Source organism: Amblyomma maculatum, chromosome 1 (assembly GCF_055883805.1).
Source record: "Amblyomma maculatum isolate TAMU_Amacu chromosome 1, ASM5588380v1, whole genome shotgun sequence".
Lineage (NCBI taxonomy): Eukaryota > Metazoa > Arthropoda > Arachnida > Ixodida > Ixodidae > Amblyomma > Amblyomma maculatum.
This window is the reverse complement of record NC_139344.1, coordinates 404,995,342-405,018,581: the sequence shown is the minus strand read 5'-3', so window position 1 is coordinate 405,018,581 and position 23,240 is coordinate 404,995,342. Positions and strand designations below refer to the sequence as shown.

At 43.6% G+C, this 23,240-nt stretch overlaps 1 protein-coding gene and 1 pseudogene across 1 annotated transcript; both read right to left on the bottom strand.

Annotated features, from left to right (window-relative positions):
- Positions 1-8,093: 8,093 nt before the first annotated feature.
- LOC146208734 (uncharacterized) lies at positions 8,094-9,829 on the bottom strand (annotated as a pseudogene).
- Positions 9,830-17,946: 8,117 nt separating this feature from the next.
- LOC146208733 (uncharacterized) lies at positions 17,947-21,741 on the bottom strand. Its single transcript, XM_084579312.1, has 4 exons — positions 21,586-21,741; positions 20,235-20,421; positions 19,467-19,655; positions 17,947-18,245 (listed from the first exon to the last, which is right to left on the bottom strand). Exons 1-4 carry the CDS (start codon positions 21,721-21,723, stop codon positions 17,947-17,949), a joined length of 813 nt encoding a protein of 270 aa, XP_084435438.1. The 5' UTR covers positions 21,724-21,741.
- Between the last annotated feature and the right edge of the window lie 1,499 nt (positions 21,742-23,240).

Sequence of the window (23,240 nt, the reverse complement as noted above, 5' to 3'; positions counted from 1 at the left end):
GTGCGGCATCGAAATGCTGCTCGACGAAGGTAAACAGTGCAGGGGATGACAATACCAGCAAATGCAATTAGTACTGTTTCGGTGAACCCCATCATGCGCATGGTTATGATATCAGCTGTGTATGTCTCTAGGTCCCTCATGAGATCGGTGGTCGAAAGGTCGCGTTCGACACCATGTATGACACCGAGGCAGGAAAAAGGAGGTTTTGACAGGGTAGGGACGAGGACTTTCACGAGCTTACCGGAGAGGTTGATGTGGGTGATATGCAATAGAAGGTTAGCAGTGAGGTCAGAGTGCGTTTTCAGAAAGACCAGGTTCAGCACTGGCTTGGTATCGAGGGTGAGGTCGTTACAGGAGCGTTAGAGGTTGGCAGCATCGATTATAGTTTTAAGCAGTTCGTAGGACCGGGTGCGGGGGGATAGGGTACCAGGCGGGAGCGGGAGCCCGACCAATATTACGTCCAGGCGAGATCTGGCAGGTTTCGCGGCCTTGCGAGTGGCACTGACGGCTCAGACTAACACAGCATAGGACCTATCATCAACTGCATCATGATGACCATGATTGTCTCAGTGTGTTGTCTTCAGTGCCTGTGGTCATTCATATCTTCACAAAGGAGGCTTGTGATTTTTGAAAATATGGGATTGAACTTCTCCGAGTAGATGATTTCAAAATATATTCATTTTGTTCTTTTTTTGTCTAATGGCAGTGGCATGGATTCAATGGCTTCTATTTTTACTGGGGCCAGAGCAGTTCCATCAGCTGCCTTTGATTGTTAGCTCGAGTGAAGGTCAGCACTTACCAAGGTTGCTTACATGCTCTGCAATCCTTTCGGGTGGCACAAGAATGTTATTGAAGTAAGGCTGAGCAGTTAGTGTGCTAGTAAAAAACTGGCTTCGGCTTACCGAAACAGTTAAAGAGCTGTCCCTAAACAGAAAATGACTGAAATATAAGATGTTGCAGTCCCCATGGTAGATTGGTTTGGCATGTTGTTTGCAGCATCAACATTTGTGCGCAGTAGGAGCAGTACATGCTATGTCCAAAATTGTGAGGAGGTAATCTGAAGAACAACTATGTGCACTTGTGGACTAGTGTTTTTAACCAGTGCTTTTGAAATAGGCAGAAATGTTAAGAAACCACTGAATGCTGGTAATTGTGGGATTGCAACCCACATAAAAATGATTTCCATTCTGAAACCAGTGCTCCAACTGGAAGCATTTCTGTTTTCATAATCCAGCTGCAAGTTTTCAGCTGGAAATTGGTAACCCCAGTACGTCATTTCTAGCTAGAGGTAGGTTGCTGGAATGTGGCTGCTTGGTCTTGAAAACTGAAAATAGTTGATTTTCATGTAATAGGATTTACTGGCAAACAATGTATGCTCAAATATACAGCCACAGACCTCCAGATCTTTGTGTCTTGAATTTTCTCACTCTGCGTGCTCATCACGTTCTTCTTTGCCGATGACGTGTCGACCTCGTTCACTTTTCCCCAGTGGGCTAGGCAACCTGCACCAAAACATTATAAAGCTTATTCACATGACGTCATGGCAGCCTTACTGCCAATCATGGCACGCACAACGCAACATCAGAAAGGGAGAGGGCCTACGGCAAATCATAACACTGCATCGGTTATGCCTGGGTGGCTTCTCTAACCATGATGGTAGGTTTTTTGTTCTTGAAAAGTTTGTTTGCTTGCCCTTTAGTGATATAAATTTTGTTTTGAAAATGGAACTATATAAAGGAAAATGCGCGGATAATTATTTTGGTAAACAGCCAGCACTTCCAACAAAACTGTAGGTTAAGCAGAATTCATGCATTTTACAGTTGTCTCAATTAGTGGCAATTATCTACTCACAGGTCCATCAGGGCACAGCAAGTAGTCTGCAGTGAAACCATCCGTAGCACAGGCAGTTGTAACAATACAAAACGCTAGTTCAAAATAGTGCACACAAAAGTGAGGTCAGTGACGTTCCATATTTGAAACTAAAGCATGCGCAGGTTCCGAAGATGTTGCAGTGCATCAAATTTTCATCAAAAAATCAAATCAGCATGTACTGCTAATGGGGCCAGGCAATTGTCTGAGAAGACAAAGCAAATCATCTCGGAAACAGCTTTCATTTATTGTGGCTCCTGGCGGCTGTGCACATTTGCATGACATGTAAAAGCAGCTACATGACTCGTATTATATTATGCAACTCGAGCTATGCTTAGTCGGAGAAAATGTGGAAATATAATGCATCTCATTTGCACAGCATACGTGCTTTTTACTGTGCGCTGCTAAATCAACTAGGCGGTGTTCAGATGGTCAGGCCGTATCGTGGGAAAGCATCATCCGCCACTCCTACTCAGAGCGCACGCAATCTGCAGGCGCTGAGTCACTGCCGTTCCAAGCTACTCAAAAGTCATTTTCATCACATATAGCAATTAATAGTTCTGCTCGGACCATCAGCTATCCGGTCTGCTCGTCTGAACAGAGAAGGTGGTGACTTACCAGAACCAAGTTTTTCTGTTGCTGGATTTTTTGCAAAGGTTTTCGTGAATGCCTCCATTTCTGCTAGCGCAGTGGAGCACTCGTTCCTTGTCGGCGGCACTCTGGCTGGCGTATCCCTAGAAGTCGTTGCAACTTCTTTCGACGGCGCCTTCGCCCTGCGCTGTACAGCATGTGGCTTGTAGCCACACTCTTGTGCCAGATCTGCGGCTTCCTGGAGTAGGAGCTCCCGCAAGGTGTACTCTGTTCGGGATCTAATTTGGAGCAAGTGGATATATCAGCATCTTTGCAGTGTACGCAAGCGTTTCAGCCAAGGGAGGTCAAGAGTACTCACTTCCTCAGGTTCTTCATGTCATCTGCAGCGAAGTGTAAGAGGATTAGGTCAAACCTTTCTCGTACATTTTGTGCAGTCAAAATTTTTCCTGTGGCAGCGCAGAGTATGGCGGCAATCTCAAGCCACTTGCTGGCATCGTGCATTGGGCCTAACTCCAAAACACTTTTAAGTATTAGGATGTCATCCGCCGCAGTGAAACACTTGCGCGTGATATTTCTTGGCACGGGCAATGGCATCGCAGCAGATGATGATGTCATTCCTTTTTTTTTTTTTCTTGTTCGGGATGATAAGCTTGACTCCACTCCAGAAATTGTGGTGTTTTCACCTGTATCAACTGGCAAATACATTGAAGGTGGCTTTACAACTGTGAACATGCGAACCATATGAAATGCAAAACAAATCAGTTAAAGACCCCTTGTCTTAAGTGATGCCCCCTTTTCCAGACTCAATGGCTCATCACACTGTCTCTGCTGAAACCGTCCAACTGAAATAATTACTTAACCACACAATACAAAAAAAAAGTCACAAGAGGCCAATCAAATGAGTGCGAAGAATCTGAACACAACATCAGAACTGGAAACTTCTTTACAAGTGGCATGTCTAGCTCAATTACAACACCGAGCCTGAAATGCAAGATGTGGCCGTGTTTGTGCCGAGTGCCGTTGTAACTCATGCACACATCCAAAAGTTTGTTGCAGCTAGCAACAAAGTTGCTCACTCTCACAGCGATCCCGGCTTCACGCATTACATTACAGGCAGCTTCCATTGCAGCTCGGTGCACTTTATCCACAACTGCCTGGTACGTCTTGTGGTGCATGGGCACAGGCGCCTCCATGCCCGCAAAAAAGTTTGCCATGGATTTGTAGTTGATGCCGCAGTTGCGGCTAGCAACTTTTCTCTTTGTTTTTCTGTTTCCCGGCTTTTCTGTTTCTTTTATGCTCAAACAAATCGATATATCGTTCAACAAGCGGTTTTGTTCAATACACGTTTATTTAAGAGCAGAAAAGTCAGTGTACTGTAATTAGGAATATACCATGACAGCGAAAAGTTGTGCGCCATCTGCAATCGTTCCTCCTTTGAGACACCGGGTACATCCAAAATAACCATTGAACTGTTTAATGTTCAGTAATGCAAGCCTTGCAAGCGAGTAACACAACAGCAAGCCACATGCACCTTTGATGCCATAGTCTATCCAGCATTGTGCTAAGTGATGCTCCCAAGCTCGTTGAAAGCCTCAACAAAGGCCTTCATAAAGAGCAAGGCTGGTGGATGGCATTTGGGGAACCACAAGGCCGCAGTGACCACATTCTGCAATTCCACTTTGAATGGAAGTTCATTGATGAACAGCCCTCACGCTGACTGGACATGTTCGACTTGAATACTGGTGATCCACCAGTATTGATGGTCACATTCATGTGCAGTGCACTTCATGTGCACTTCAACTTCAATTACGACCTAATGCTCGTGTAAAGGTGCCCATTCGTGGTCACTGTAAACACCATAAAATGGGGATAGTTTTTTCAGGTTGTTGTATAGGTGTTCTGGATGCTGTGTAATCTTGTGCAGTTGACGCCTAATATCTAGTCTGCTGTTGATGGCTAAGTGAGCTATGACATGAAGTGCCCCTAAAAACCTGATGGTCATTGCTACCATTCTTTATGCCAAGGTAAACTCGACAGGTGGCACAAAAAATACTGCATGTCTACTGATTTCATCTTGTTCTGCCAAAGTTTTCTGAACATATATATGCTCTGTGCAACACATCAGTGCCCAGAGCGTGTTCAATAGCATCAGTAGCCCCTCAACTTGCGACCATGGCCCAGCATTTACCACATATGCCAGAATGAGCAGTAATGCTTGGGCCTTAATTAATTCTTTGTTTGGTAAGATTTCTGCTGCGCACTTTTCTATATAGTCTTTCAGCTCTGAGTTTTCAAGGTCTGCACCGTTCCTTCATCGCGATGTTCTGAGCTGCCGCTTCCATCCATGTCATCGCAGTCCATGTAGTCATCATTGTCTTCGCTTTCTTGCGGCGATGTGTTCCTGACTGTTGGCAACGGGGGCAGGTGAGTAGTTCCAGGAGCCGCAATGGCGGCATCTGGCGTCTTCAGTGTCCTGCTGCTTCTGTATGTTATCTTGGTAGTCAGCTGTCTGTTTCGGGATCTGGCAAGGCTCCCTCAGCTCCAGATAGTGCCAATACCTCTTCTTCGGGGACATGCGTACCATGCTTGTACGCAAACTTCTTGGCATACAGAAATGGAGGGAAAGAGCCACAAAACGCTTCCTGCCAACTAGCAGTCTAACCTGTACGTCACATTTACGAAAAAATGCTTAACATAAAAACCGCACTTGCTAACAAAACTCTTTTAGAGAAGTTCAGTTTGTACGGGGGGGGAGGGAAGGGGGGGGTGAAGCACCGATGGGATAAAGGGCAGCTAGTTCAAAAACTTTTTTCTCAAATTTATTGCCATGAAAACCAATTCACTGCTTGCTCTCGACGATTGCTGGCAGCAGGTGCAGAAAATAGAAATCTTCGAGATGTGTGACTTACTTTTTTAGAAATTGCTCATCATAAGGAGCCTCAACAGTATATGCTTCATTGGGTGACCAATTCACGAAGTCACACTCGCTTTTCTCACAGCAAAAGATCTGCAACTGTACTTGGTGGTAATACATACCTGTATTTGCCGGTCTTGCTCAGTGTGAAGCGGTTGTTGTTTTCCACGCCATACTTGCTACTCTTAAATGGGGCAGCAAGATTGCCATGCATTGTCTGAGGGGTGGGGCACTTGATTTCCAGCACTATATCTAGGCATGGAATAATTCCATCAGGGCTGGCACCAAGCCACGAAGCGGCAGGCCAGACAACAAGGCTGCATTTCGTAACTCTTGTATTCTTCACTTGCTCAGACCAGGCATGGGCTTTCACTCCTGACTCCCTTTCATACTTTTGTGTGAAAATAGAAATCGTGTTCATCAGTACCTTGTCTAATAGCATCCTGAAACACTGAAACCCTGCATGCAGAACATGAGTGTCAGTTAACATTCCATTCAGAACATCCAGCTTAACAGTATTGCTAGCCTTTCCAAGCACTGGATACTTCCAGAATCTTTGTCTTACCATTAATGAAAACAACCCCATCGAGGTTGTATCCCAGATATGGTAGCACCTGGTTTATAACTAAACTTAGGGTAGCTACAGCACGTCTAGAGTTCAGAGCATATTCAAGTGCTGGCTTTTCGCAAGCCTTTCCATAACGTGTTCCATAAGTTGGAGCACAACATTGTAGTAATCCTTTGGTCCCAGTCACGCTCCTCGCTAGGAACAAATCTGTACGAGTGGCATTTGCTTCCTATGATGATCAGCATTCTCTCCGTCATAAATTTTGAGTTTTCTTGCTTTGCTGTACTTATGCAATTATCAAGCGCTTGGTTCAGGGTCACAGCTACATATTTCTTGTAAGACGTGACCTCAGTGTTTGGCAGGTCATCCATGGTAGCTTGTAAATGGTTGGTTTGGTGGCATCCTTAACGGCAACGCCATGGAAGAGCAAATGCTCATATCCCTCAGCATTCTTATTGAAGCTAAGTGCTCCATCAAGAGCATTGGCTCTAAGCCAGAGTCCTCGCACGAGAAACTACTCCATTGTGCTCATGGCGATTGCGGATAGCGACCTCGAAATTGTTTCTCAGCATGTTAACTTCTAGAAGCAAACTATTCATGCTAAGATGGGAAAAAAGAAATGTGAGCAGTACGAGAATCGAGCCCTCCGAAATTTCCACTTTTTATCTTGCTTACACATGCACGCTAAGAAAAACCCGCTAAGGCAGTCTGTGATTGTATCATGGGAGACTTCTTTTTTTACCATCCATTTATAAGCCGGCTTGTTACATTATTAAAGTGCTGTACACTCTTTATTACTGTCATATTTGTCCAAGTTCACTGTTTCTTTGGGGGCACTGTCCTAAAACCAACGCCCGGCAAAATGGATAGGGCCTTACGATAAATTCATACATTTCAAATATCTTATAATTGTAATTCTAGGTGGTCACGCGAAGAGTAAAAGGGACAGCTTCAAAGCAGCAATTTGCAGCTGCAGTAGCTCTTGTTTGGCTTCTTCGGTCGCTTTTTGCAGCTCATGCAACTAAACTGCATTCCTAACGTGAAGCTCATGTTCAGCTTTCATGTGCTTCATTCTAAGGATATGCTCTGTCCTTTTCCTTTTGTTCTCTGCTGACAGCCTGCAGCCGAGCAGTGAGCTCCGTGGCAAGAACAGCCTTTTGTGGAGCAGCTGGAGTCAGCGCTGTTGCCTTGCGTAGGCGGTTATCAGGCTGTTTAGAAACAGCGATATTGCTTTGGGAAGAAAGCTGTTGTGAAGCACTTTCTCTGTCACCGTTGTCCTGTATGTCACGGCCGTCCTGGCCGATAGCTTCACAACTTTCAGGTGGTTCTCTTCTTGGTATCTCTTGACTCCATGTGAAGTCGAAATCTGTAAAATGGTTTTGGAGTATTTGTACATTAAACATGTTTCATGAAGCTCTCAATTGGTTTAATTCTCATAACAATACAGTATCACACTATCTTCACAGAAGTGTAGTGGTGTGCACAGTATCATTATGCTGCAAGTAAGCCAGTTTAGCTTTAATGCAAAGAATGTTGGATTTAAATTAAGTTGTCACTGGCACAAAAAAGAGCAGTCATGTTCCCCTTAAGGTATGAGGCCACTTTTCAGAAGAAAAGTTTTGGTAGCGAATACAAAGAGAAAATTAGTTATCTATATTTAAAGATTGCCTTTTGTATTCTAATCAGTGTTTAAATAAGAAAAACAAATTTTTTTTATTTTTATTCTCGAAAAATGTACTAATAATGCATCCCACGCCAGCAGTCATAACTCACATATAGCTCACCACAAGGAAATTTCCTTTTGCAGTTATGTACTAAAGCCACTAGCTGTGCAATGAACTAAAATAATTACGATACCATCAATTTTTGGTTTTTATTTACAATATTACTAAAAACAACAGTTTTCACCAAGGAATGTTTTTAAAACAAATGCAGCAATAACAAATCTTATCGCACAATTTTATTCTCTGTAGTTGGTTGCACAGCTTCATATATAAAGAATAGGTGTTCAAAGTTTTGTTAAAAAGTCTATTCGAGGAAAAAAGTTATGAATGTTCGCACAAGATGAAACGGCAGAAAAGTAAGTTTCGAGAAAAACATCAAAAAAGATTTGATATAGCTGCAAATGTCATACAGCAATATCACGAAGGGTTAAAATCCACCACATTTGTAGCTCAGGTCCTCCTTTGTTTTGTCTTTACTTCCTTTCGCTCGTGCGTCTGCTCGCTTTTTTTTCCTTGCGTTTCTTGCGGCATCGGTAGACTGACTGGAGGATTTCTTGATGCGCTGTTGGTCACCTGTCGAGCAAGCTTACATTGTGTGGCGACCAGGCTCGATCCCAATGTGTTTCAAGATGTCCAGCGTCCCTCTGTTGCCATTGTTAAAATGGCACACGGCATCATATAAGCCAAACTTCAGTGTTGGCAGGCTTACATAGACATTTTAGGTACCCTTTGCCAGATCATGCCATTGAAACATTCATTGGCATTCTGTGTCTTGCCATGCAAACATTTCTTGAGGAGCTCGTCTGAACAAAGGTCTTTGTACACAACCTTTACCCTGTTCAGAACATCAATTGAAAGTCCTCCCTTATGCTTGTAGTTACATTGGCCAGCCGCTTTAGCTAGGTTGAAAGCACACCAACTGGTTGCTCCTACAGGACACAGCCCATGCCTTAGATTGTCGTCCGTGGAACTGCAGTGGAACTAACTAGCTAGCGTTGCATGTTTCATTCCTTTAAGATTTCCAACGTTGGCTCTGATGGCAATGCCATAGTAATTTTGAAGGCGATCAATGAGCCCATCAGTCGAATTTTCGTTTGCCACCTAATCCATCCACTGTTTTCTTCAGCTTTCTTAGCCGGCAGCCAACCCGTTTTTGGACATGGCTAATGCATTCAAATTTTTTCACGCTATTTGGTCCATAAATATCCGTCACTGTCGAGTAGCTCTTCGAGTCTCCATTTCCATAGTAGTGCACATATTTCAAACTGCGCGTCGTTTCTGACCTCTCAAACATGCGGTAAAGTCCAACTGGCTCCATACCAACCGGCAGTGCCTGTGTGGTTGGCATGACAATTTGTGTGATTCGCCTTCCATTCCAGGAATTCGCTGCTTGTGGGACTCAGTTTGCTGTTGATCTTGCATGACTTGCATGGGCTGGACAATGCTTCCACATCAGTTATTTTTCCTGTATCCACAAATATCAAAGAAACACAGCCATTCAATGAAGAGTGGCCTCGTTTTTGCCATGTGCCATCCCTTGACACTCCGCACTGATTACTGTTTACAGCCTTCTCCACTTCAGTTGCTGCATCAATCATTGACTTCGATGCAACCTCCTTTGCAGCGTCAGACACCTTCAAAGAAATTTTATCGTAAGCGGAATGCCCCGGGGGTGGAGCCATATTCATAACTTTGCAAAATGTTTTCGCACCCGCATGCCCACTTCCTAGTTGTCGCATTGCATATACAAGTTGAACATTGTTCTCCAATGAATGCCCTGATTTTTTTGATGAGGAGAAATGGTTCTCATAGCCACATGCAACGCACACAGTAGCCAACACACAAGACACACCTGCATAGGAGCACTCCTCAAGTTTCAGGGATGTTGCCAAGCACTCCGGACACGCAAGCGATGAAAAAACATTTGACAGAATGTCCAGGTCAATTATCCTGTTTCCTTCCGGCGTAGAATCCGATTTATAGTCATTGTTGTCCTCCACATCTCCGTGTTTCGAGGCAATTGCTGAAGCACTCACGTTGGCGGCATTCGGTTCGTCGCCATCTTCGCCTGTCTATTTCCGGCAAACTTTCGCTTTCGTCTCCTCTGCACTCTAAACTTTCCCATATGGGTAAAGTGGGTAAACAACGAAGTGAAATAGTTGAAGCACATGAGGCACCAAGTAAGCACAGTCGGCAGATTCTTCCATTTGCGCAGGAACGCTCCAGGGTACACAACTCACATGATTGAGACATTATGCGTCCCTCTTGCGAGCACTTTTGTCAATAAATGAAAGTAAAAATAAACACACACGCTTAGAAAAACTTATGATTCTAAACTGAAAAATTATGGTGCAAAAAAAGGTAAGTCCGCCAAAGGAGTCAAATACTTTTCGGTATGTAGAAAACAAAAGTGTGTCAGTTTCGGTTTTGCAAAATGCACAGGGGGTTACAAATTTGGCTATATCTTTGGAACAGTTTTAGTTAGAAGCATAATTTTTGTTGCCAATCATACAGAAAGAAATGTGTAGTTTGTTAAAACAATATTCAAAAAATTGATTTTTTTCAAAAAAGTTAAGTTTTCAAAGTGGCCTCATACCTTAAGCTGGCCGTTGTACGTTTACAGACAACCACATGGCAGTTTAATAAATAATTCTACCCGAATACAAACTGCTGAGACTTAAGAAAAGTAGTAGAGAATGATAAGATGGAAATAAGAACCGTCCTGTAGTATGTTTCTTTCTAACATCATGAGTATAGCCTCTTTTGTACAAATCAAGATAAATGCACTAGTTTGCGTTATGAGTTAAACTCATCTTTGCAATGCATGCAGCTAGTATCCATTTTGTGGAACACTTTGTGATATACTGATAACTAAATGTCCTCAACCAGCGCACCACTCAGGCACACAATATTATAACAGATATGTTGCATTCAACAGGATGTGTTAACTCTCAAGATACGTAATATCGAAAACTGATATATTCATGCTATTCTGTTCTGTGTGCATCATTCGCATTCGTGTTGCAATGTGCCATTTTGTCGCTCATTCCTAAACAATGATACTATAGGGGAGCTCGTCTTATGAAAGATTTAAAGAAAAAGATATTTCTTTGCTGACATTCAAGTAGTTTTTCATATGTAGAGCTCATTTCCTCGTTAATCCTTGCAACTGCAAGTATTTCAACTTAAAGGCCTATGCCCTAATTTAATGCATGGTGGCTATAAATTTGGTGCTGACTATGCCGGATAAACAAGCGTGGCTATCAAGATACTTTGTTGGGCGAGTTGGTACTTATTCATTATTAATATAAACAGCGCGAACACGAAGACAAGGGACAAGAAACAAGAAAGCCACAGTACAGCGCATGTGCTGTGGCTTTCTTGTTTGTTGTCCCTTGTCTTCGTGTTCGCGCTGTTTATATTAATGAATAAGCGTGGCTATGACGGAGGATAAAATTTTATTTTTGGATTCAAGAATATGAATCATGCTTTTGCATCCCACGCATGTTATTATTTATGTAGTATATGTTGGGGGGGGGGGGGGGGTTCACCATTTCAAGCCTTATACAACGTAATGATGACAGATTTTACCAACATTATTCACATTCAGTTTTGCCTGAGCAATGAATAAAACCTCAAAGATTCAATACTTCATATATACTTATGCTACAAATTGCTGTGTAGCTTCCTCGATTGTGCACACAGAGGTATGTATTTGAAATTTGACAAGCAAGGGAATTATAATCTGCTGTCTGTGGCTCAGACTGCGTTGTCTTTAGGACAGCAACGGCCGGAGTGCAGCCAGAATGTGATCCGTCGTTGTAGTGGCCGCTATCACTGTCGAATGGGTTGAAAACCTTTGTCTCCATGTGGGACGCTACATCTCCAACCCTGAGCAGTTCTTCGTCCAGTTGGCTGTCTGCTGGTGTGCCTCCTCCTAAGTAAAAGAGCATGAAAGTCAGGTATAATACTACTATAATATCTTAAGATTTCGAGTGCCCACAAATGTTTATTTCCAAGCGCAAAACTTCCCTGTTTCGGTGCCCACACCCGTCCTGACAACAGCAATTTGTTCTTCAACGCGCCTGTGATGTTCATCCGATATCTTCTGGGTATGCGTCCGGGCGAACCTGACCTCGCTGTATTTTTTTTTATTTATTGCCGATTTTGACGTTCAACAGAAAAAGCCATATGATTCTAGCTGCATTACCGGCGCTGTTTGGATGGTTTTTTTGTTTGTTTCTGTGTGGCAGAGACCGCGTGCAGCACAGTGACAGCGTGAAAACCAACGTTACTAGAACAAACACAGTTTCACAGCTCCCCATACCGCCCAGCGGAGGAGCGTGTCCCAAGTGGCAGTCGCGAGAACTAGCGGCGCTGCGGTCGACTCTTGCTCCTTCCCGGGCGCGTCGTCTGCTACACACGGTGCGGAAGCATGGAGCGGCTAGCGCACAAATAGTTCTAGCGAACTGCGGTTGCACTCTACATGGCTGCAGTAAAATTATAACTAAATTACGAAAGCTTTGGCTTCGAAGCTAAGTGTTACCTGGGAGAGCGTGTTTATGTGCTGCGAAATTTCCTCATTAAAGCCATGAAACAAATCTAACAACGCCGTCGACTTGCTCACCAACACTGTTCGTTGCTTTGCCCACTGGCTTCTGTTTTGTAGCGGGTATTCCAGTACTGATTAGATGAAGATTCAAAGCCAGCAAACGGCCTATGTCGTTGTCTAATCAGAATGTCTGTACTTAGTGCCCTATTTTTGAGGTCTGACGCAGAATAATGATCCGTTTGCATTCCTAAAAAAAAGTTTTGTTGCTCATCTTATACAAGAACGTAGAATGGGTGGAGTTAATTAGCGAATCAACTGGGAAAGGATTCAGCGGGAATGGACATAAGCAGAGCAAAATCAAATAACAACAAACACCGAGTCCCTCTCTCTAAAAAAAAAACCATTTATAGCAAGTTATCACAGGTAGTTGGGATTTTATTCGCACAATGGCCTTGAGAAGTCCCCCACGCACAGAGAAAACAAAAGAAGTAACTACACTATTTTATTGCTTGTAGAGGTAATTGTAATGAAATTCAACTGGTAACGCAACTAAAGAAAAATGAGAAAAATGCAGTAATTGTCAACAACAGTAATGTGCAGATGAAGTGCAGCAAACAACAAGGACTTGATTTCCTCAACGTTGATAAAAATTGCAAGAATCGACAGCAATTCAATAAACAACACTGCTTCCTCTTTGGCAAATATTTGACTATACAGCACAACCTATCATTTTGTTTGAGGGAGAATGAGCATTTAGACATAGATTAATTCGACAGGGATACAGCGAATATGATTGCACACATTCTTATTTATATATAAGCACAACTGCAGAGAGCAAGAATTTTATCAGAGCAGCTCGGCCTTTTTGCTTGCTACTCTGACTTTTTCTGCCAGCTCCACGCCGCTCTGAATCATCTTCCGAGTTCTTTTCGAGGTTTTCTTTTAACTGCGCTATTTCTTCTTTCTTTTTCTTATTTGCTGCCGAAGCTCGCAAAAGTGCTTTTCTTTGCAATCATGCCTTCAGTGGTTGAAGTCGTTTTCTTTTTTTGACCCTCTTGTTTGCCGAATTTTTCTGCGCAGCCTTGGCGCGAATTGTTAGCACAGAGCAGTTTTTATGATGCATTCGCTCTTCGCATAAACTCTGAACTGCGGCCCCCTCATACAATTTCATTTCACTGGCCTGCTTAATGAGATCTTCTACCTATCCAACCCTTTGCACATTATATAAGAACTTTTTGTGCACTTCACTGGTGTACGCATTCATTGCACATGACAACCGCTTGTCCATCACAAAAGCCTTTTCAGCTAGCAAGTTTCCTCGAACTAGACGACGAGTGTAAAACAGCCCGCATCTTTCATTTGTCTCCTCATCGCAAAAGTACTCAAATTTCCATTGAGTTGTTGCCAAAGTTACAGACTCCAGGAAATCGAGATTGAAGTCCGAGTCCGTTTGTTCAGTGCTGTTGTCCTGTTCGTGCTGCTGTGATACGGAGTCTTGTAGGTTCGCTTCCGACACCACTGTCGAAACATGTGGAAGCGCGATCCTTTGGTGACTTTTTTTTCGGTATAGAATGCTTCGGTTTTGAAATGTGTGCTGGCAATGAAAGACAAACCCTTGGTAGAGTGCCTGGTGCCAACATCCATTTCCCTCTATCCAAAATTACTTCCTTACCTTGAATTATATGCCGATAGGTCTTTAGGACGTCTTCCTCTTCGAAGTGCAGATCACGAACCTTGCATTAGGAAGTCAGTTTTTTATCTTTTCTTGTTTCGGTGGCGCGAAGAAATGACGGCCTTTCAAGTCTTCATTTCGATACCCACTTTTGCACCCTGGGGTAAGGCAGGTCGGCATGGAAAGTACTGACGTCCCAAAATAAAAATAAAAAAAAGACAAGCCAAAAGCAGCCGACGTACACTGACTGGCGCGGGCACGTGTTTCAGAACACCGCTGCAGCCGCCGACGCTGCAGCCGCGGGGCAGAGAGTGGCGGCGAGGGAGCAAGAGTAGTTATAATTTTACGACGGCCATGTAAATGCAACGGCAACACGTCGATGGGTTATGTGATACCTCGAGGCGCAGAGCCTTATGCAACCAAACCTCCGCCCATCTGACAACGCCATGGCAACACGTAACAGCTACGTGTGTGCCGGCCGCTCCATGCTTCCGCGCCGCGTGTAGCAGACGACGCGCCCGACAAGGAGCAAGAGTCGACTGCAGTGCCACTTGTTCTCGCGACCGCCACTTGGGACACCTCTCCGGGTGGAGCTGTGAAACAGTTTGTTCTAGTAACGTTGGTGAAAACTGCATGGGCCCATGAGCGAGTGAGTGCGTCAACGTGTGGTTTCATATATACTTTTTATTGTGCGACTGTTATACATCTCCTTAAATTTAGTGAATGCACCATCGAACCGCTGGTTCTCAACGACATCGAGAATAACACATAACACAAATGAGGTCAATGTCACATGAGACACTGATATGAAAATCTGGAGCCCTGCTCGGTTAGTTCATTTCATTTTTTTTTCTCTACCACTTCCTCACTATTCCTTTTATTTCCGCCGCGCCAGTTCAGGTGCTTCAGATATAAGATAGCAGATAACGGGACTGAAAAATATCTTCCTTCATTTTTTGATATCCGGTAATAAATAACCACATACTACTACTAGTCGATTGGTGAAGGATTTTTAAACATGTGACACGGCAGTAATGGGATGCGAAAATGAATACAAATGCCTAATTGTTTCTACGCGTGGCTTTCGCGTCATGTCTTGAGATCCGCTAGCCATATTCCATGAACAAGTTTTATCCGTGAAAAAGAGCCATGCCTTCCATTACAAAATCGCTAACGAGTCCATAGAATCTGTATCATCTTTCAAGTACTTAGGCGTCACATTATCTGATGGCCTAACATGGAATGCACATGTTGCTAACGTGATATCATCTGCCAATAAAACTCTGGGATTTCTTAAACGTCACCTTCGCCTCACCTCGCATCACGTGAAATTGCTCGCATACAAGTCACTCATTAGACCTAAACTTGAATATGCATCCGCCATATGGGACCCTCATCATATTAACCTCATAAACGATCTAGAAGCCGTTCAAAACCGCACTACAAGGTTCATTCATTCTTCTTATTCATACGACGTCAGTGTTTCAGCCCTTAAAGCTAAATCACCATTATCGCTTCTTTCCGTTCGTCGTCGCATAGCCACGCTATCACTGTACCACAAGTTCTTTCACTCATCACTTAACCGTGCCCCTACATCACGCTAGCATCTTACATTTCCCACTGCACTAGCCACACGCTTCAAGTTTTTCGCCCACGTGCCCAAACTTACTTTTTCAGCCTCCTCTTTCCCACGTGCAGCTAAAGATTGGAACGGCCTTCCCCAGCATATTGTCGACATCACCTGCCCTTTATCGTTTGCTAGCAATGTAAACAACATTTTTTGTACATGATCACATATTGCATTGTCTTGTTTTTTTTCTGCTCATCCCACCCCTTATGTAATACCCCGCGAGGGGTCTTTAAGGTAATAAAATGAAATGAAATGCTTCGCAGCAAGCGTACGGCGTGTGAAAGTTTTCTCTTACCAAAACGAAAGAGAAGCGGGGCTCACCTGTGACGAAAACCTCCTTCATGTCTGCAGCTTTTCCCTTGCGCCTCTTGTTTTAAATTGTCCCAGCACTTTCGCAGCTGAGCGGGGCCGAACGTCACTGCGACAGTTGAACTGTTCCGTCAACACTTTTCACATCTTCTCGAGGGAGGCGCCGTCACTTTTTTTGCATTCAATAACTGACTTGTGCAACTTCGCTAGGTCGATACCTCATACCTCATTCTGTTTCAGTAAATGTCGTTCTTTTCTTTTGTTCCATAATAAAATACAATTAAAATAAATATACAGTTTAACAGGATATGATATACAGGATTCAATATGATACAAAAAAAAAGCACTAACAGGACAAAGAAAAACAAACGTGCGCTCACACACACATCACAACACGTCGCACGAGGCACAGCGAAAGGACGGCTGCCCACCATTGTGGCTAGACCGGAAAAGGTATGTCAAAAATAGAGCTAAATATGTTATTTTTGATTCAGAGATGTTTATAACAGCTCCGGTATATATGTAACTATTATTTTCTCTTTAGCCTCATTACCATATCGCTTACTTCCACGCTGAGGGGCCCCTTCCGAAAGGCTGCCCCAAGGCGGGTTTTTGAAACATGGCTTGGCCTTTCCCCTACCTTCCCCTTTCCGTTACCTTTGTGAAGGTCACCTTTCGAGTTTTGTTAAGGTTAAGGTTAGTTCGGTTCATGAATGCGGCAGTTACTGTAGCTTGTCGGTTCCTTTACAGCTGCTGCTGTCCACTACTCTTCTGCCCGAGAAACTCGTTGGCTGTTATGGTTGTAGTGTATAGCAGCAATCTGTATCCTGGAAGTAACAGAAAATATGGAAGCATGTAAAATTGTATGAAGCAAAGAAATACAGCATGTTTGTGGGGCCTCTGAATGTGGTCATTATACATATAACATGAGAAAAAAATCTTGGAATGACAACCCCAGTGCTTTTTTTACCAATTGAAATTAAATTTGAAGCCTGTATTCCTTGCAGTACTCTGATCTGTGTGTAAAAGTTTGCACCTGAAAGTGGTAGTTTTTCTGCTAGCGAATTTTAAAGATAAGTGCCCCTTGATGGCAGCCACATCCCATGATTGAGCTATTTGCTTGGGCACCCGATACTGTGATTATTGTTGAGTCAAGGTGGTTAGTAGGTGCAGTACACGAGATACGCAAGCAGTTTTGCACCATCCCAGCATGCTTAGTGATGTGTGTGCCACAGTGGTGGATCACTGAAACTTTTATTGTGTGGTGGAGTACACCAATTGTTCCAGTGTGACGACGGCTGTAATCTACCATTGGCTTCCTAGTGATCACTACCTTTGCGACAGGTGGATAAGACCTGTCCACCCTGCCAACAGGACTCTGAGCAAGCATCCTAGCTTGTGCTAAGAACATTCTACGGCAGTGTTGTGAAAACACTGCGTACCTCAGAGAGACGTGATTATTTATTGGGAATAACATGAACATGAGGACCATCTGCTCCTCAGAGAGAACTTTGGACTCGCAAAGGCTTCTTTCTGGAGGAGTATGAAGTTAGGTTCTGTGGCAACATTGTTGAATTACAACCACCCATTGATGCCGTCAACTGAATGAGGCATGGCAGGGAAGAAGCAGGCCGTGGCAAGTTGAAAAAGGCTCAACTTCAATTTTAATTGAAGTTTTAATTGACAAGAACAAAAAGACACAAACCCATGGGCAGACTTCCAATGATTTATTCACAGAAGTGGAACTGCAGTCAACGCACGGAATATTTTCCAAGGTTGCCAATGCACTGTTTGGAATCATGGCAATGGAGAAAAAACAGTGTCGGCTTTTTGTTCACAACAGGTTACCAAAGCAAGAAGTACATAAAAAAAAATGAAAGAAGCATATTATAGTTATAAACTCACATGTACCTTCCTTGCCCGTCACCTCTACCTAATGAAAACCAAATGCAAGAGCACACCGAATAAGCCTAGGCTCAGGGCTCATGCAGATGAGCACACAACATACAACGAAATTCCTGCAAAATATTCGTATCATCCCAAATTCGTATGATCCAAAACAAGTCAACTTCCACATGGGAATGAATTGAAAATGAACCAAACTTTATTATGGCGAACTACTTGCGGCCGAAAAAGTTTGTAATGCTTGCCTGCACTCTTTTGCCGTTGATGGCGCGGACAAGCCCCACGTGAAAGGCATAAAACCGTGCAGCGGTTTCGTCGCTCACGGTGTGGCGCAGGACATCCAAAGCGTGAAGAGTATCTGCCGTGGACGGCGGCTGATCACACTCGTTGTGAGCATCACCATCGCTGTCAGGCTTATTTTCGCAGTCATCCGCTTCGTTGACCAAGTCTTCAATAGACCTCAGCCCACAAGTCTCGACGTCATCCGCGGCAACGAAGTCTCGAGCCGAAGCTTCAGTTTCCAGATTGTCCCAGCCATCAATCATGAAGTCTTCATCTGGCTCTTGACAATCTTCTGCCGAAGCTGCATCAAGTCCGACGGCAAATCCGCACTTTCTAAAGCAGTTCGAGATTGTGTCTGAAGTTACACTATCCCACGACATGACTAGAAAATGCAAAGCATCTAAGAGACTGATCCCGCAAGTTTGCTTCTTTACGGTCAATTTTCGCCAGCAGACGCCTCACTAGAAGTCCTTTGAAATGATGTTTCACATTTCTAATTATCCCAGCGTCCAGTGGCTGAAGATGGCTGGTAGCGTTCGCCGGCAGGTACCTGACTTTCACGTTATTGAATGTCGTTTCCTTTGGGTGGGCGGAGCACTGGTTCACGAAAAGCAAAATTTTCCAGTTTCTTGGTGCCATTTTCCGATCAAGGCTTGTCAAGAACTCGCAGAAAAAATCTCCAGTCATCCACGCCTTTCGGTTACCTTTGTAAAAAGTAACCTTGCCATCCACGTTGACGCCGGCCGCTGTCACTTCGCAGAACCAAGTCAGCAGAACCGCTTCCAGCTTGACATGGGTCGCTGTTTTAGCCTGCTTCACGTTTGCGCCGAAGTCCTGCACATTCTTCAAGATGACATCTCGCTGCCCAACAATGGTGCACCCTAGCTCTTGCTAAGTCAACACGCTTCTTAGGCTTTTCGTCAACCCTCTTCAGCACATCAAGCTTTTCCTTAAAAGAAAGGGCTTTACGCTTCCGTGACATTTCGGCAGCAGTGAACACTTGCGTCTTTGTTACGTTTGGGCAGTTCACGTCACAGCAAAGGACAGAAGCGGCGAACAGAGAACTGCTGCAGCGGCAGCCAGCGTCACAGGCCTCCTGGGAACAGCCGGCGAGACAACTTTTCGATAGACCAATGAGCTGCCAGCAAATGAGTGACATACACGACTGGGCACGTGCCTCGCCTTGGCCGTCCTTGTCTAGTGCTTGTCGTTTTGCTTTGCTATGAAAGGGATGGGGGGGTGGCTAGCGAGGTGGGGGGAGGGGGGTTGGTGAGGAGAGGCAGCAGCCGTGGTGTTTACCCTCTCCCCCTGTGAGCTCTTGCACTGAGCACTGCTCGGTGGCTTTGTGCGTTTCTACAACGTTCGTTCGTATCATTCGCGGCGGGGGGTGGAGAGGAGTTAGCGGCGGCCGCGACGGGTATGTTCCCCTCTTGAGGCCAGCCACGCCAACCCGCTCGCATGCGCCACGGTTCAGAAACTCTTCGCATCACCCCGAATCTTAACGTATTTTCAGTCGTAATCGTATTATCGAGATTCTGCTGTAGTCCATATGTTTGACTGGAGTGTGATGCATGCACAATGTCCTTCAGAAGATGTGGCGATTGCAAAATGGCTTTCATTCTGCAAAACGATTCTGAACCTGGAAAAAGAATGTAAACAAATGTTACGAGATGAACTGCGCATAACAGAACACATTCTTTTTACATAAAGAAATGTGAATAGTAAACTTGGATGTGAAAAAAATAAATTGGAAACAAATGTCAGCACAGCAACCAAGACTGTAGGGTAAGAAACGAAGTGAAGTTTCTTCAACTGGCATATTGCGACCATTGTAGCCCATCGCACACTTTTGAGTGTGTGTTGCAGGCTGATCAGCTTTTGCAAAAAAATTCCTCTAGAAATTATGTATTATCATACCCTCAATCATCCAGTCTCGTTCAGGGATCTCATGATAGCAAGAAGGATGGAGTGGGTCTGGGTGGTGGTGCACATTGATTGTGGCATATTATCATAAGCCATTTCGCCAGAAACAGCTTCTCATCACCACCACTGTTCGTAGCACACCAATATAGGTGGCGAATAATAGTCTTCTTCCAGCCCAAAACAATGGTATGCTGCTTCAAGCAGCCCAAAGCTGTTAACTTCTTGAGCCCTATCAAAAGAATAGGTATAAACTAGTTTGTGCATGCTTAAATAGTAGCCTCTGCTAATAACTTACCTTTGGCAATGTGCCAAACATCAAACAGGTGGCGGACTTTGGGGTGGCAGCTTTTCATGAATGCCTTGATTTCACTATGGCGGGCGGTCACCAAGCTTGCTATCTTAATGCCTGCATCAATCGGGTGTTTCAATGCCCTTTCTAGGCCCTCCTTCTCCATCTGACTGCTTGAGGTGACTTCAGTAGACTGGGAAAAGAACAGGCAAAACATGAAATGAAATAAAGCAGCCAAAGGCATAAACACACTCGTGCAGTTTACTAAACCTGTCCATGGTCGGACTTCAGCGATGGCGGTGTACGCTTCCATACAACCTGCATAATTGCTGCAAATACAATGGAAGCTCTTTTATCTGAGTTTCCCTCTCTGCTGCTGGTGCTAGGGGCATGACGGATCTAGCCTTTCTTGGCAGCTTACTTCTGTGGCGGCAGCCAGCCCACATAGGTTTTCGCCGAAATATAAAAAATAATGCAGAGGGCTGATTTACTTCAAAAAAAAAACTTGAGCACAAGTAAAAAAAAGAAGTTCAAACTTGATAACATATTTTCTTCAAAAAGCTGGCTACTAAAAATTGTAAAAAAGGGAAATCGCCCTCCCGTTTCATAAAATTGGCAAGCGTAGAGGTGCGGGCTAGTTGGTTGCTCGTTGTGGATTAAACAACACAAATGTGCCCTCCATCTCTACCTATCTCTATTTATTTATGTGCTGTTTATTCCTTTATAAATTTAGGCTGAGTACATACATACTCAGGAATGGAGATACTGCACATATATTTCATATTTTCATCTCGCAGCATTTAGATACGACGCAAGGCTGGCTCACGACCTTATGAACAATCTCTTAGACAAGCTTAGGTGAATGCAAGCATTCGAAAGACAGACTCAACAGGTGAAAGTTTTGGCTTCCGATTAGCTGCTTAATGTGTGATTTCTCGAAGGGTGAGCTGCATGAACAGTCCATAAGCGAGTAATATATGCAAGTTAATTTTTATGCCATGACAAATATAAGCTGCCAGTGATTTAAAAGAACATGCCCAAAGGAACTAACACAGAGTGAATGTTGTAGCATTACATATACCTTTTTGCTTCATGGAAGAGTTAAGAGAGTTGATCATTATTAGCAGGAACACACTGATACTCTGTAAACACATGCCTTGCTGCACATATGTATTTATTCAATTCGAACTGACATTTTATGTGAAGCTTGACTAGCCACAACTTAGGCCATATGAACCCCTCATATAGACAAAGCATGTTAACAACACTAAGTTTAAATGCTGCACTATATGCACCTTCAAGACTGCTGCTTTGACAAAAAGCATCTTAATTCCAAGAAATAACAGAAGACCCTAACCTTCACAAGCTGAATGTGCTGTACTTTGTTCAAAGTGGAGTCCATGAGTGAGTAGGTGCAAAACTCTGCAGAGTGCCCAGGAGAATCACACCTGCCATCACCCGCCAAACATAGAGGCTCGCCTCTTAATGGCTCCATGGGTTTTCATTGCTCTGACTGCCATGTCTGGAATAGAAAGCAGAATAAACGAACTAGGTTTATGAAAGTGTCCATAATGCCTTCAAAAAATGCTGCTCTCTTAAAAAAAACGTAGATGAGTGATTGCTGCTTAATGAGGCCTCTTGTCTACTTGGTTGATACCAGCACTTGGTGTGGATTGAAAGGACCTAGACTTCCAAACTCACATCTTCAGAGGGCATTGTCTGTGCTCCTACATGCAGTACACATTTCTCCCTTGCATCATTATAACAGCATAAATCCATGGAAAGCCTTATCAAAAGGTGTCTATGCTCAGCATTTAACCAAATGTACCTACTCATGTTATGCAATGGAGAGTGAGAAAGGCCTAGTAGGCATTGACGGTTCAATCATTTTATGAGGTACAAATCCTAACTACTCTCCCATCTGATCTATATTTGAATACTCTTGCAGGAAACCAAGAAAGTGCATTTTATTTTCAAATGCTAGTGATAATTGAAATGCTGCAAATTCTCTTCTGTAAATATCTGCTTCAATGGGCAAAACCTGTTTATCACTGCTGTTTCAAAATGAGGTAACAATGGCACCATAGATTTTATTTCCTTGCTTTTATTTTTCCAGAAATTGTGGTAGCTTTATTTATTAACTGAGAAAAGGAAAGGTTAAACACAGCCAGATGTCGAACAGATGAGAGTCCCTTTCAGCAGCTTTAGAACTTTGCTTTAATGAGTAGTAGCTGGACTCCTGCTGAATTATTTTGGGCCTAAATTTGCTATAAGAGTTTAAAACTGCAGTATGAACAAACACCTTTTCATACGAACCTGCTGCACTGCTGGAATAAGGTAGTACTGTTGAAACTTAATGTACTGAGTTTTCTGCAGTGTTTGCACTCTCACAACCAACATAAGCCTTATGATCTTAGTAGAACTGCTGCCAGTGAAAAGGATTGCAGAGCAGAAGAAGATATTCCCCACCGGCTTGTCGCCAATTACTGGCTAGCTGTACCATCTCTTCGTGTGAGCAGAAGCTATGGGACAGGTTATGGTAGCAGCAATCATAGTCCCAGATGCCACAATCTTGACATCACAACCCTTGGCCCCAGAGACCTGGCAAATACTGAGCAAGTCCGTCAGATTAGTGTGAAACACTGTATTTTTTTGTCATCTGTGCCTCCCTCTTGAGGAGAATCCAGGGGATATAACCTGCACAATTTCGAATGTGTACTGCTTGGTAAGGGCATTGTTTAGGTTAAGCCAGTACATTCCTCCTCATGAATGCCTCACAAATATATCAACTACTTACTCTGATTCACTGTCCTGTTCATCACAAATGTATGATGTGTCCACAGTTTGCTCTCTGCACCATGGAAATGCTTGTTTTAGAGTAAACCTTGGTTATATATAAAACAACTTAAATCTTGAAGTTGCATCAGAACAACTGCATGTACAGTAGCATGAACACAAAGACCAGGCTTGATAAAAGAGCCTATATGGACTATTTACTAACATATATTGCAT